The sequence below is a fragment of the Mytilus edulis genome, chromosome 12 (genome assembly GCF_963676685.1).
Source record: "Mytilus edulis chromosome 12, xbMytEdul2.2, whole genome shotgun sequence".
NCBI classification, from domain to species: Eukaryota; Metazoa; Mollusca; class Bivalvia; order Mytilida; family Mytilidae; genus Mytilus; species Mytilus edulis.
This window is the reverse complement of record NC_092355.1, coordinates 4,085,136-4,101,828: the sequence shown is the minus strand read 5'-3', so window position 1 is coordinate 4,101,828 and position 16,693 is coordinate 4,085,136. Positions and strand designations below refer to the sequence as shown.

The 16,693-nt window shown below is 31.3% G+C and overlaps 2 protein-coding genes across 2 annotated transcripts in view; both read left to right on the top strand.

The window, feature by feature from the left end:
• The window catches only part of LOC139499497 (fibrinogen-like protein A), a 34,442-nt gene extending 23,137 nt beyond the window's left edge, over nt 1-11,305 (top strand). Inside the window, exon 5 of the mRNA XM_071288198.1 lies at nt 11,066-11,305. Within this exon, the coding sequence (XP_071144299.1) occupies nt 11,066-11,271 (206 nt within the window). The 3' untranslated portion in view covers nt 11,272-11,305. The remainder of the gene's footprint in view (nt 1-11,065) is intronic.
• LOC139499498 (fibrinogen-like protein A) lies at nt 3,958-8,663 on the top strand. Its single transcript, XM_071288200.1, has 4 exons — nt 3,958-4,091; nt 6,767-6,984; nt 7,637-7,733; nt 8,363-8,663. Exons 1-4 carry the CDS (start codon nt 3,986-3,988, stop codon nt 8,617-8,619), a joined length of 678 nt encoding a protein of 225 aa, XP_071144301.1. The 5' UTR covers nt 3,958-3,985; the 3' UTR covers nt 8,620-8,663.
• Nucleotides 11,306-16,693: the final 5,388 nt, after the last annotated feature.

Below are 16,693 nucleotides of genomic sequence, written 5' to 3'. Positions count from 1 at the left end.
AACTTTATTGTTGTGAATTTAACTTATGGCAAAAACAATTGCTCCAAGAATAATATCCAACATAAAATTTCTCCCTTTCATTAAGCTACAACTATGACCGGAAAGATTGAAAACAAATTTCAGATTTTAAATGCCGGCAACAACCTTGTCTTTGTTTTAATTTCGAAAATGAGCAATTTAAATTCATAATATTATATCCTGTTGGGGAAATTTTACTTTGTAGTTCTCAACGGAAAATTATTTGTAAATTACTTTTTGAATTAAAAACTTTTTGTATTTTATATTCACTGTCTCGTTTATTCAAATCACGTGAGGTAGAAATAACAGGGATTGTATTTTATGATAGATGTATAACGTTTTAGAGTAAAAAAAAAACTTTAATTCATATATTAAACCTATCATTCTAATTTCCTTATATCTTAAATATTCAGAAATAATGATAGAAACTAGATGGAATAATTTCTATTCGTTCGTTTTAGTCGGGAAAAATAATGGTATAAGAAGTCCGTCCATGCTTTTGTATGTCCGTCTGTCAACAGTAGTGAATAAGTTCGTAACGGCAAACTTCTGAAATTGACGCGAAAAAAAACCCACACATCTAGTCTGATATAGTCAAATACTCTGTAAGTTAGCCAGTGCCATGTTTCATTTCTATTTTCAAGAGTTTTGCTAATGAGGGGCAGATGACAAAAACAGACTTTCCTAACAAAAGTGGCGTGAAAGGTTATTTCAAACAATTTTCCATTCCGACGAATGGTGTCTCTGAAGGTTAATATTGTGCGGCAACAATATAATAAAATTTGATACTGGTACATGCATTTAAGCTCCATGTAATACCGGATAATAAATTAAGTGAATATAGTTGTTATTCTTAGAAATTTAAATGTGGGTTTCAAACGTCCAATTTGCGATTTTTTCATATAGTCCGCCAGCAAGGAAAGTTTGTACTATGACATCAGATTCAATGTTCCGAAGAAAGACAACTCTTTTCTTAAAAACGAATGAGAAAAAACATGAAAATTACTCATAACTGTTTTGAAAGGTCGGTGACATACAGTTTTTTTGCTTGAATTTGAAGGGTACATGTGGCACTTTCCTTCTTGAAATTTTTATGAAGAAACCACTGGTAGATAATTTTAAATACTGGAAACGTTTTTCATATTTACGTTTTATTTTTGGCGGGAATGAAATAAATCATATTTTAAAGATCAAAACAATACGAGTCTTAAAATCTTGAACCTGTATTTAAAAGATACAAATCTACTGTTTAACGTGAAACAAGAATTACGCTTATAGGTTTGATATAAAGGATTATTTTGAGAGTTAAGATAACAAGCAAATATTATGTTAATATTCTGGAAAACACGAAACTGAGGTTGCTATAGCGACAAAACTAAGTCGGTGACCCCAAATTTTTTTCATCATATTTTTTTCCACAAATCATGAAATACCTTCACACAAAATTTTAAGGAAAATCACTTGTAGAAATGAATAGGCTGTTTGGTCTTTAATTCTCTCCGTAGATATAAAGATTTGGTTTTCAAGTTTGGTTGTACCTGTAGAAGATGTATTTCAAACGGGATAGAACATCTTCCTTTTATTTTTTTTTAAACTGGTTATAGTAGTGACCTGAGGACGATAATAGCACAGAAACGACTGCGGGAAGAATAATCGCTCGAACATATAGTCTCATTCCAATTGTTGAAAGAAGACTGTCACCAATAGATCAACATTTTTTATTAGGGTGAGTTTTAATTTATAACAAACTTTTTCATTAACATTTGTTCTATGTTGATTGATGTTCTACTTTGATAGATTTCTTTAATTTCAACGAAGATGCAAAACAATTGCTCTCCCTCTTAAATCAAATTTCAACGATATTTTATCTGAATAAACACATGAAACATAAGTGGATGTAATTATATTCTCAATTGTGTCATATTCCCGATTTCATCGTCTTCACTGATGAAGGATTCACATGGCTGGTAATTCAGGCATAACAGGAAAGCTAACAATGCACACGTACCCAATCTTACTTCTAACAGAGTTCAAGTGATCCCCTTAAATTATGTGTCATATTTCTTTTTATACTTAATCAATATATGTTACTTAAACATAGTTATATACTGTTGCTTGTATTTTACTCCATCTTCAAAAGTTGGTCAACATTCGATTGTTAGTAAATGTTTAACATACCTTTTCTCAGTATGGTATCACGTGGTCTATTTTACAGTCGATTGACACGTGTGAATCCTTATGTCGGGAGTTAGTGGCGACGACGCAACTTTAATCTTATTGATTTGTAATCAGAAAATTGATATATAATCTAATTCTAAACATGGTTTCTCGCTACACTGAAGACCTGTTGGTGACCTTCTGCTGATGTTTTTTCTATAGTCGGGTTGTTGTCTCTTTGACACCTTCCCCATTTCATTCTCAATTTTATGTTTTGTCTCCTTAGGCATTTCTACTTTTCCTTTAACATGACGGAGGGGTCAAATAAATGCCATTACACTAGCCGTTTTTTCTCAAACAACACATACATTTGACATACTAAACGTCATGATGTGCATGATACCTTTCACGAATATAAAATCGTTAATGCACTGAAAATTTACATCTTAATTTTTTTTGCACGTAATGACCATGTCCGAGTGTATCATTTTCAATGTATTCAGATACTTGTATTCTTAACTTTGATCACAATAAGGAAGTAGGAAAACATATAAGTCAAAAGGAATAACTTACGGGGGGAAAACACCGAATTATTATGAAGTGTTTGAAATACAATCTGCCATTTATTCTTTTATTTCTGATTAACCTCTTGATAGGTCCTTGAAACTGATTTGAAATATCTCGCTCTAATTGCGTTAAAAAGACGAGTAAGACAGGCCTAGGCCTAGTTCGACATATTGGAATGTTACAACTACAGGATATTATGATATCAATATTGCTTCTTTCAATATTCAAGATTTCTCTAAATATTCTGCTAAAATAATACAAAGAAATTAACTTTAAATAAATCAGATATCAACAGCAATACATGTCTTTTTATTAGATTTAGTTATACCAGCTTCAAACCGGAAACACTACTAAACAAGAACTATCTTTTAGTTATAGTTATATATAGATTTAGTTATACCAGCTTCAAACCGGAAACACTATTAAAAAGGCAGGACTATTGTTCCCTTTGGATTTGTTTACATTGATGTTCCTTTAGTCCAGTCTTATGGTGTTACCATACATACCAACTAGTTCACTATGTCCAGTTGCCCATGTCTGGTGAGGATTATTTTATTTTGATAAACGTAACATATGTGTAACTGGCAAAGCATTACGTCAAGGATTTATATATCATTGAGCTGCTGATCAATTAGTCTTTTTATATATTATAATTATTCCATTTTTTGTTTTCCATTTTGAAACAGAGGCGAGAGATATCAAATCGATTATCAAACTCTAAGTCGAAAGAACTGACAAATGCAATTACACAAAAAAAAAAAGAAAAACGTCAACAAGACAAACAATACTTAATGAAAAATACTATGTTGAAAATGAAATAAACTGAGCATATCTTAAAATAAACGAAAAACAGGAGTAAATCACCGATGCTTCAGAAGGGTAAATGTTAATGTCCGTCAATCATTATCCATGAAGTTCACAAGTAATCAAATAAAATAGTAGATTGTTGAAAATTGTAGCATTTTACAAACTGCTAAGTAAATTTAGTGTAACCACGGTTAACACAAATGTATAATTTACTTTAAAAAAAGCTACTTTTTGAAACAAACCAATTCAAGCTATTTTGTAAATAACACCAACATAACTTTATTAATACTTTAAAGTGTTCTCAGTGTAAGATTTTCAAGGACGCCCTTCAAACAAAGGAAATTTCTTGCAAAAAGCATTGTGTAAGTTAAGCTTCTCAAATATTTATGAAAATACTAACGAACAGCAACGAGCACTGACTGATACTAACGCGGAGATGAATCATCTTAATGAAACTATAGACCATCTGAGGAATGATGTCGACAAGTTAGAAGAGTTACAAAGGTCCGAGGACAACATTACAGACTGTATTGACAAACCAGGTATGCTTCGTGATAAATTTGTAAGCAAGCATAATACAAAGGGGAACTCTAAATAATCATTCATTTATTGTTTTTATACTGTTATGAATCATAGTTTAAATGTATGCCCAACCGCAACAACGACCAGTTTGATTAATACATTCAACAACACTTACCGTTATCTTGATCATATTTTTTTGTTAAATAATCAATAATATTTTAAAATAAACTGCTAAAATTTACTCAAAGAAACTTACTTTAAATAAATCAAAATTAGACGGTAATAACGGTGATGTCCTAGGTTAAGATATTTAAATTCTACTCGGGAAACTCCACTTTAATATTTACGACAAACGGGATGATTTATCGTTCCCTATTGTTATTTTTCTCTTTTTTATGGTGATGATTCTTTGGCAACATCTTACTCAATTGCTATGCCCGTGTCTGTTGTGACGATTTTTATTTCAATGAACGTAATCTATGTATTTCTAGTTAATTAATTAGTCAGGGATTTAATACCCACAACTTACTTTTAAAAAACCTCTACTAAATTCTTTCATAAATATAAAGATTTGGTTTTGAAGTTCGGTTGAGCTTATTTCAATTTTTCATTTTTACTTTTTTTTCAATATCAGCTATACTGTGACAGGTGGACAATAATAGCACACAAACGACTGCGGGAAAAAATTCATTCGATCATATATTCTAATTCATTTTTTTTCTTTTAAATGATTGTCACCAAAATAACGAATATTTTTATATAGATGAGTTTCATGTTTTCAACCAACTTTTTCATTAACGTTTGTCATATTTTGATTGTTTTTCAACTTTGATAGAATACATTATGCTGAACTTTATAATGCTAAGGTAACTGTCAATCAATCCTGTAAATATTACTTTGTTATTTTCTCTAATTTAAACAAGGATGCTAAAAAGATGATCTCTCTCGATAACTAACTTTCAAAGGTTTGTTTTATATGTATAAACATGAGAAGATGTAACTATATTCTCATTCGTAATGTCTTAACTCAATAGCGACATGTGTTAGCAGTTAGAACTTTATGTACTAGTCATTCAATGTTTTACATTCGCGCATGCTACTTTTGACACATATAAAAACGTAAATGCACTGGAGATCTACATAAATTTTTTCTGTGCACGCAAGGATCATATCCAAATGCTTTACTTTCGATTGATGCAGAAACTTGTATTCTTAACTTTCATCACAACAAGGAAGTAGAAAAGTAGTCAAAAGATAAATTACAAGGGGAAAACACCGAATTATTATGAAGTGTGATTTACAATCTTCCACTTATTCTCTTAGTTCTTCTTAACTTCTTAATAGGCCCTTGAAATTAGTTTCGATAAAATCATCGACATCTCGCCCAAAAAGATGAGTAAGACAGAACTAGTTCTAGTTCTACATATTAGAAACTACAGGATATTATACTACCAATACCGCTTCGTTAAATAACAAAGAGTTCTCTTAATATTTTTTCAAAAGGAGTAGTAGGTCCAGTAGGAACCCTTTTTGGTCCTAAAATATATCAGTTTTACAAAATTGTTAAAATGTAAACTTTTAGCTATTTATTAAAAAGAAGAATACTTCTGCTACATAAATATCGGCTGTTTTTGACAATACAATGCACATATACCAGGAACTAGCATCATTAAGTCATTCCGATTACTGAAATCTTTGCATTTTGGTTAATGTTTAAACAGTTTCCGTCTAAAATCGCAGGGGCCGCATATGCGTTTTTCTTTATGTTTAAATGTAAGTTGTATTTGATGATAATTCATAACATATATAAAGGTTTATAGTCAACACGGATGCGGCAACTTTCATGTTTGATCAACAACAAAAAAAATCATCTGAAAAGTTACATATTATGGCATATTTGTCTTTTGCTTATGGATATCTATTTCCCCGAGGGTATCACCAACCCAGTAGTCAGCACTTCTGTGTTGACTTGAGTATTCATTGATATGTTCATAATTATAAATTAACTGATAACAAAACTTAGAGTTTTTGAAATACTAAGGACTTTCTACCTCAGGAATAGATTACCTTAGCTGTATTTGGCAACATTTTTGGTCATCAATGCTCTTCAAATTCATAATTTATTTAGCCTTTTTAATATTTTTGATGAAGCGTGACTGATCAGTCTTTTTTAGACGAAACGCGCGTCTTTCGTAAATATAAAATTTCAATCCTGGTATCTATCATAAGTTTATTTACAACCACTGGGTCGATGCCACTGCTGGTGGAGATTTATTTCCCCGTGGGTATCACCAACCCATTAGTCAGCACTTCTGTGTTGACTTGAGTCGTTGATATGTTCATAATTATAAATTAACTGATAACAAAACACATTAAATCGACTGGACAAGAACTGTCATATTCCTGACTTGGTACAGGCATTTTCAAATGTAGAAAATGTTGGATTAAACCTTGTTTTATAGCGTTAGCCCTCTCACTTTGATAAGAGTCTCATCCAAAGCCGTATATTTAAAATGATGTGTTAACTAAAGAGACACAATTAATAAAATAGCCAAAATATGGGTTCAGCAGTCATCATCGTGTAACAATTTTAAAAGTGTACGTTTTTTATTCATATTTATTTTATTACAAAAATACTACATTTTGTTTTAACAAATTACCAATCGTGATGCCATCGTGTGGTTTATTTTTTAAGATACAGAATCAAATCAAGAGAGAAAGAATAGAGACTGCACAGATATACAAAAGAACAGCAATCAGGCGCTGGAAAGTGGTGTGTACAATAGAGACTGCACAGATATACAAAAGAACAGCAATCAGGCGCTGGAAAGTGGTGTGTACAGAATATATCCCAACGGCGGAAAGTCTGTCCAGGCTTATTGTGATATGTCTACAGACGGCGGAGGATGGACAGTACGTCAAACTTTGTTTCTAGTTTTGTATTGTAATTAACACGATTTATATGCTTACAATGTCAGTTTAAAAAAATTGAGACATGTATATTCTCACAATTTGTGCCAGGAAACTCAGCATGACGACTACTTTTTTAGTTTATAATCACAAATAATCAATTTCTCTAGATATTTTAGAAATTTATTCAAAATCACTTCCGCATGTATTTTATTGCATATTTTGATAACTACCGTGATTGTGATTGGAGCTTTTAAGCTTTCAAGCTACAAATCATATTGAACAGTTTGTGAAAAATCGTAAGTCGACGTTTTTACTAGTTCAACCGCATTATAATCCTTCCTTTCACAATGAGCTTGTCGTCCTTTATTATAAACATTCCCCTTCTATGAGTGTTTTTTTTTCTAATCCTTCAAGACAAACAGTAGAAACGTAGTAAACACTGACATAGTATGAAATCCTTATTACGGTTCGCATTTTAAAGAACTATAATGCTTAGTATACCAATAGTGATAACCTTATCTATGCAAATGTGTTTCAACGTAACAATTTAAAACAAACATGTATGCATGTGTTAACACAATAAGTGAAAATGATTGATGTATACCTATTATAATATAATATTTCACATTTCATATATATTCATACTATTTAGGTTATTCAGAAAAGATTTGATGGATCAGTTGACTTTAATCAGAACTGGTTGGAATGTGAAAATGGGTTTGGTAACATAAATGGAGAATTCTGGTTTGGTATGTACATTTAAATTTTCATAGTTTGGCCTTGTTACAATAGTTTTTTTTCTAATACGTGATTGTAAAAAAAAATACATATTTTGCAGGGAAAAAATGTAGTATTGCATGTTTTCAAAATAATGCAATATGAATGATTTATACGTACAATATATTGATCATTTTGTTGACCTATCAAGGTTTTATAAACATTTTAACTTTTTTAATTGTGTACAAAACACTCACATGTTTCTCTACAAAAAATAATAACTGTTATTTTTTTCATGTAATCAATCGTTTTATCTCAGTTTGTCATTTGTCGAAATCAATTATGACATCCTAGTTTCTATCTTTCCTCTGAAATTGTTATTGTGACGACATGTACAAATGTGACTGTTATAAAAAACAGAAGACATTTGTTTGCCGAGCATTTATAAAGAAGGATTACGGTGTTCTGAATAGCGTATAAAATAATGAGAGAAACAGTTTCCAACGCCACATCTTTTGTGTTTACTGGACCTGGTCATTTTATCGTTTGTTTTTGATTTGTCTTTAGTTGTCATGGTTCGTTGACAAAAAGTTCTGAATGTCCTATTGGTATCGTCTTTGTATTTCCTATTAATGAACACTGTCTTTCTTTGTAAATGTAGGAAACAAGTACGTGCATAACCTGACAGCCAGTGGAAAATACGAACTGAGGATAGATATGGTTGATACAAGTAATAACAAGAAATATGCTGTTTACAGAATTTTCAGTATTGGAGACGCTGCTTCAAAGTACAAGTTAACAGTCGGTGGTTATTCAGGAAACATAGGTAACCAAGTATTAACGTCAATATTTTATATAACATTAACTCTCATATCCTCCACCAGCAACCCGATAAGAGTTATCCGCTACATAATTTAAAGTTTAAATCAACTCTATTTAAAGTATATCATGTATCAAAAATATAGGAATAAAAAAGTTCAATCAGTGGTATAGTTGCCAATGCGACAACTTTTCACCATTATTATATTACATGTACTTTTTAATTGTGGAATTCAGTATGTCAAACAAGTTAGTTTATATATTAAAAACAGTTTTTGGAAAGATGTATTCAGAGCATTGAAAATTATTACTGATAAAGAAAAAAATAGGGACTATAAATATTGTTTATCAAGTCCTATTTGATTTAACAAAATAATCAGAATTGGTAATAAACCTGTTTTTTTATCAATCATAGTTTACAATATCTATATCTACAATATAATGCATGTTTTATTTCATACAGCAATGTTATGATATCAACGTAATTTTTTTTGGAATACATGAGTGTTATTTAAGCTATTTAAAAACAGCAAATTATTTTTTAAAAAAAACATATAAGTTATGTTGTTTATTTATTCCAGCTTGCTTACAAGTCTTTTTTATAAATAGAAAAAGTTATAAAGATATGTACAAAATACTCATTAGTAACAATGTGACTCCAACAGGACATTTTCAGTGGAGTTAAATATTAGGTGAATATCTCATTTGGAACACATTTTCAAACTACTTAGACCGTCACTGTCAATACTAAATACAGTGACTTCAATACATAATCAACCAGAGAATTCTTGCCACAAATAAATTGTTTTGTAAAATCAAACTTATCGATAACCCTCTATATTAGAAGATGAAATTATTAAACATATTCTGTTGAATTGTGAGAGTATCCAAACTTTTAAAAAAAATGATTATTGGTTCTTATCTGGTGGGGGTAAGTCTACCATTGAATAAGTTGAATTTTATATTTGGGGATATATCAAAAGTTCGACAATATATATATAACAGTAGATGTTTTTCGAAAGATCTTTCACTGATCAGTGCCATTATAGAAAAGCTAGAATGTACAATTTAGAAGGAAAAAAATGGCAGTCAAAAATAAGAGACAAAAGCACTTTGATACCATGTTGAATGCCTTTAAAGATCTATTTTTATAATTCAATTTGTCATTTGTTTTTATACAGATACTTATTGTCAAAACTAACATAAAATATTATTGTATCTGATAGCACAATTTATTATGTACTGCAAATCTTACCGGATATTATTACCTCTTCCATTTTTTATAAAATTCTCAAGGGCCACTCAGTGATACATAAACATTTAACTCTATATATATTTTCCTCCGTATTTTTTGTTTCTTTTCTATTCATATTAATATTAAAAATAAATATACAAATAAAAGCAACAGTAGTATACCGCTGTTCAAAATGCATAAATCTATGGACAAAAAACAAAATCGGGGAAACAAACTAAAACTGAGGGAAACGCATTAAATATAAGAGGAGAACAACGACACAACATTAAAATGTAACACACACAGCAACGGACCAAGCATTAGACAAAATCCGATGAGAATAACCAATATAACATCAAAACCAAATACATGAATTTGGGAAAGAAAAGTACCGTGACACGTCTTATAGTAATGTGAATTCACACTCAAAAATAGGAGAAAACAAACGACACAACGGAAACACAACGTAAAAATGCTACACACACAGAAACGAACTATGATACAACAATGTTTATTGTTATAAATAAATATATATATATTCAAATGTATTGCTAATATAACTGTATGTATGTTGATCTGTTGCATTTGTTGTAAATCCTAACGCAGAAACTGCTCAAACAAAGTTATGAGGAGGACAGATTAAAAATGACACTCCGTAAATTTTATGAACACCATCACGAATTGGTTGATCCATACGATGTATCTTTGTCCAAACATAACATTAAATTGAATATCTTCTATCAACAAGTAAACCGATAAAATTATTCCCCTACAGAATTATAAAAGTGTTAACGTTTTATCAAGTTTATGTAAAATTAGATATAAGAAGATGTCACATCATTGATATAATTGCCAACGAGAAAACTTTTCAACAATGTGTATATGACATGTACATTAAGGAGATCTGTGATTCGTTAGAAGACATGCAACGTTCTCATTAATCGCGTGATTGTTTGTTATTTGGTTATTTTTTGTTTAGCGTTTAGCTTTTTGTTACAAATCAAATAAACAAAAGTTTAACTAACAACAAAAATAGATGGTGATTTTTTCTTCAGATACGTGACTACGCACTAGGTCAACCATTGTTCTGACATTTTCAAATATGTCCAGTCTTTCAATGAACAATGGCAGCCATTTCATAGACGTACTTTGTCGACGTATAGTTTTTAACTGCATTACACACTGTCCATGTCGTCTCTATATATCATCGACAGTATTACTTGGGATCAAAAGTTACATAATACACACTCCTTGTGTTTTGTGTTCTTAAGCTTTTTGTATTTTAATCACAATTGTTTCATTTACTTTCAGGGGATAGGTTGAGATATCATAATGGAAATAAGTTTAGTGCTAAAGATCAGGACAATGACATATCGGGCAGCAACCATTGTGCCTCTGTTTATCAAGGACCGTGGTGGTATCGTAATTGTTATTATGCAAACCTTAACAGACCTTTCGGAAAGATGGATTGGAATGGTACAATATTAAGATCTGTCATGATGATCAGGAAAATATAAATTGTGATTCTCTTCCAATAAATGATTAAATAAAGTTGTATTCTGTTTATGTTATCATTATGACGTAAGCGATGTGGATTATATATACATGACACATCATGTAATAACAAGAATAACCAGAACACATACGTTTTATCATCGTTAAATGAATTTCCTAAACACATATCTTTTTTAAGATGTAACATCTTATCTGTCATTTATTAATTTTTGCGTTTTAAACTATATCGTTTCTACTTCTGTAAGATTTGAACATGAAAATATATTTTTGAGAAATGCGTATTCACATGTTTGATTTAAACTAATCACACCAGACAAGGTAAAAGACCCTGAAATTAAACACACCATCAGAAATGAACAGGAACATCGCCTTACAAAAAAACCATACACATTACTTACAACATCAAAGTACAGATAAAAGCGTGATAAGTGGCCAGATGAAAACACACAATGTATCGATAGTTTATATTGCAAAAATTTACACAGATATTCATGATATTGTCGAGGAGTAAAATTGACAACTTTAATCATCTTATCAAAGTTTGATTCATTATACATGACGTTAATATTCATCGTTTTTCACTAAAAAGAGAAGGGTTTCGGAGCCATAAACAGCTGCCTATGTAGTACGAGATTTACTTTTTGTTGAAGGCCTTTATTTGATATTGTCTTCTTTTTTGTTTGGTTTCTTGTGGAAGTTGTCTCACTAGAAATCATTATAATTCCTCTTATATTTATTCATGTTATCATAATTTGCTCCATGAAATAAAATTATCTAAAACAAATCCAATTATCTGAAACATCAAAAGAGTTTGGTATGATCATATTGTAGAGTTTGGTAAGATCATATTGTAGAGTTTAGTATGATCATATTGTAGAGTTTGGTATGATCATATTGTAGAGTTTGGTATGATCATATTGTAGAGTTTGGTATGATCATATTGTAGAGTTTGGTATGATCATATTGTAGAGTTTGGTATGATCATATTGTAGAGTTTGGTATGATCATATTGTAGAGGTTGGTATGATCATATTGTAGAGTTTGGTATGATCATATTGTAGAGTTTGGTATGATCATATTGTAGAGTTTGATATGATCATATTGTAGACTTTGGTATGATCATATTGTAGAGTTTGGTATGATCATATTGTAGAGTTTGGTATGATCATATTGTAGAGTTTGGTATGATCATATTGTAGAGTTTGGTATGATCATATTGTAGTGTTTGGTATGATCATATTGTAGAGTTTGGTATTATCATATTGTAGAGTTTGGTATGATCATATTGTAGAGTTTGGTGTGATCATATTGTAGAGTTTGGTATTATCATATTGTAGAGTTTGGTGTGATCATATTGTAGAGTTTGGTATGATCATATTGTAGAGTTTGGTATGATCATATTGTAGAGTTTGGTATGATTATATTGTAGAGTTTAGTATGATCATATTGTAGAGTTTGGTATGATCATATTGTAGAGTTTGATGTGATCATATTGTAGTGTTTGGTATGATCATATTGTAGAGTTTGGTATGATCATATTGTAGTGTTTGGTATGATCATATTGTAGAGTTTGGTACGATCATATTGTAGAGTTTGGTATGATCATATTGTAGAGTTTGGTATGATCATATTGTAGAGTTTGGTATGATCATATTGTAGAGTTTGGTATGATCATATTGTAGAGTTTGGTATGATCATATTGTAGAGTTTGGTATGATCATATTGTAGAGTTTGGTGTGATCATATTGTAAAGTTTGGTATGATCATATTGTAGAGTTTGGTATGATCATATTGTAGAGTTTGGTATGATCATATTGTAGAGTTTGGTATGATCATATTGTAGAGGTTGGTATGATCATATTGTAGAGGTTGGTATGATCATATTGTAGAATTTGGTATGATCATATTGTAGAGTTTGGTATGATCATATTGTAGAGTTTGGTATGATCATATTGTAGAGTTTGGTATGATCATATTGTAGAGTTTGGTATGATCATATTGTAGAGTTTGGTTTGGTATGATCATATTGTAGAATTTGGTATGATCATATTGTAGAGTTTGGTATGATCATATTGTAGAGTTTGGTATGATCATATTGTAGAGTTTGGTATGATCATATTGTAGAGTTTGGTATGATCATATTGTAGAATTTGGTATGATCATATTGTAGAATTTGGTATGATCATATTGTAGAGTTTGGTATGATCATATCCGACCTAATTGCATAAAACAGCTTTATGCCAACAATGGGTCTTCAATGTATCGAGAAAGTATGCATTCAGAGCTAGGCATCAGCTTGCTTACAAACAACAATAATGTATACTAGTTCAGCGAAAATAAACGCAAAAACTCCGAAACGAACAAAATAAACCATTCTCATTCGCAATGTTGTCAAAATTACAAAACTACACAACACTGACAAACAATATTGTAAGAGAAAGCATAAACATAGCTGCAAGGATAATTCGACCTGAAAGAAGTATATCGACTGAGGACGAAGTCCGAAGTCGATCTTCTTCTTTAGGTGATATATCCTGTATCGACCTCATAAAAAGGCTACAATTGATATATTATTAATTCGTAAATATTGTCAGTGCATAAGAATCCGTATTTTTTAAGATTTTATCTTGATGGTAGTATATTAATTGTTTCTTTGACTTGTTCACCAACTATGTTCTTTTCTAAATATTTGAAGTTTCTTTTAAGATGTACAATGTAATATTTGTTTTGGCAATATTGAACGAAATATGTGATGATTATTTATTCCAACATAAAAAATATCATGAAACTTAAAAGTTATTTCATAAATAATATGCCAACAATTCAAATTCAATTGCAACATTTAACTATTGTTTTTTGTAGACTTAACAATTTAACCATGAATAAATTTCTGATACACTTTGTTTTTCATTTATTCTTCTGAATAAAATTGTAGTTGACAGTAAAATTGGATCAGTTATTGAATACTAAAACTAGCATAGCTTTCTGGTTAATACTAGCAGCATTAACTGAGATTGACTGTTTTGGTATACATTTTGGAACTTCAAGGGATTTCAATAGATCATCCATACCATCATCATCAGCATCATCAGATGTCATTTTAGGAAAGATATCATTAATGAGGTTTTGAGTTTGGGAGTCAAACAATGGCTGTTAATTGAAAGCGCCAAATGAGGTAGTTGATATCGTCTCAGTTTCAACGGTCACACTAGTTTGTGAAAGACACAACTTATCAATATTTGAAGACAAAGTGGCTGGTTTTGTAACTTTTGATGTTTTGCATAGTGCTTTTTTCACTTTCTGCATCTGGCATCAAAATTGTTTACAGGTTTAACCACTATATGTCCTATAGGATGCCTCTGATTTATGAACGTTAACGTAACGCGACAGTATTGTATATCCAACGTCGTGTACTTATGACGTTATCTTGTACTTTAGTCATCAATGTAAATTCATACAGTTTAGACGGTTTTTTTTTTATTTGATATACAATAAAAAACCACTTTACGATATAAGTACCGTGACCAGATGAAGATGATTACAAAGTTTAAATCTATTCGAACGGGACACAGAAGTACAGGTTCTCGGATTTAAGAAGTTTTGAGAAGAGAAGTGACACAGAAGAAAAACCGGAAGAGGACGAGTTGGAAACACTTATTGATACGTTGAAGGAAAGTCAAGATATTCTTAAAAATTTAAATAGAAACATTTTAGAAAGTGTGCAGGAGGAGGATATTGAGCAAAAATTTTTTGACACAGATGAGTATAAATTTAACTTAGAGACGAAAATACCCAAATTCGTAAATTTATTCACATTCAAACATCTAATTTGAATGCAGCGGCTATAAGTTTTTTTCCGCACAATGAGACACTGCAACCCATTCAAAATGTTGGCGCCGCATATAGCTTAAAAGATGACTCACAAAATACTGGCTACAATTTCACGTCTTTACGTTCAAATTCAAGCGTCAATAGCAGCAACTTTCACAAACTACCGAAATTGAATTTACCTACAATTGATGGAAACGTACTTGAATAATAATCCTTTTGGGATTCTTTTAAATCCGCAATTCACAACAATAACACACTAACCGACGTTCAAACGTTCAACTACTTAAATTACTAGAAGGAGAAGTGTCATACACTATTGTCGGATTTGTTCTTACGCACACAAAATACAACAAAGCTATTGAACTCATACATGAAAGATTCGGACAAAAGCATAAGATCATTCAATCGTACATGCAAGCACTACTAGACATACCCGCTCCAAAGAATACGCTTGCACAACTTAGAAGTTACTATGACAGGACAGAAACATACATACGTGGACTAGAATCTTTTGGAAAAGCTCAAGACTCGTACGGCTCGTTATTAGTACCAGTCATTCTCAACAAAATGCTTAATGAAATACAAAAAACTTGACACGTGAGCATGGTTCATCAGATTGGTTTCTCGATGATCTTAGGAGATCTATTTTCAAGGATCTGGCAATTTCAAAGTCTGGTAGAAGAACAAAAACATTTGAAATCCTATTGCTATAGCTACCTTCTACAAAAACACAAAATCTCGCGAAAACTGGCCAAAGCCTAATTCACCACAGACATCTTTTCAAGTCTGCTGCGCATATTGCAAAGAATCCCACTTTTCGTCTGAATGTACCAAATTTACAGACCACAACGACCGCATGAAGATTGTAAAAGAAGATATATTGTGCTTTAATTGCCAAGGGCGATACCGCGTAATAGATTGCAAATCTAAATCAAACTGCAAGAAATGTGATAGACGTCACCACACAAGCCTATGCAACAACGACCGTAATAAAGAAACTACAAGTACAAGTAGTACAAGTACATTACAAAAAACATAACGTGGAGGAATCTGAGACCTCTGTTTTATATTCATCTTTACATTGTGATCGTCTAAATGTTTTATTAAAGACCGCAATAGCACCACTAAGCTTCAAAGAACAAACGATTCATGCAAAGATCCTTTTTGACGAAGGGGCCACAAGGTCATTTATTACAAGAAATTGGAGTTGAAAACCACAGAAAGTGAAGCAATTACGCTATCTAGATTTGGAGACGATGATAAGATCAACTCTATTGAAAAGCTAAACACAGCAACAGTGAAGATACAAACTATCTATAGCCAAGAAATACCAGTCGATGTTTTGATTGTATCTAAAATCGCCGCACCATTTAAGACACACATCGAAACTGCAAAAAAGTTGCCGTATTTGCAAAATGTAAAATTAGCACACACCGTAACGGAGGATACATCATTTGAGATTGGACTGCTTGTTGGAGCTAAATAATACTGGGATATTGTCGAGGATGAGATCATAAGGGGCGAGGGACCAATAGCAGTAAAGTCCAAGCTAGGATACCTGTTTCAGGACCACTCAAAAGAACCGGTTCAATT

Coding starts and splice junctions, on each gene's coding strand:
- LOC139499498 (XM_071288200.1), top strand. CDS start 3,986: ATGAATCATCTTAATGAAACTATAGACCATCTGAGGAATGATGTCGAC. Junction 4,092..6,766: donor AGACTGTATTGACAAACCAG/GTATGCTTCGTG, acceptor TTATTTTTTAAG/ATACAGAATCAAATCAAGAG. Junction 7,734..8,362: donor AAATGGAGAATTCTGGTTTG/GTATGTACATTT, acceptor TTGTAAATGTAG/GAAACAAGTACGTGCATAAC.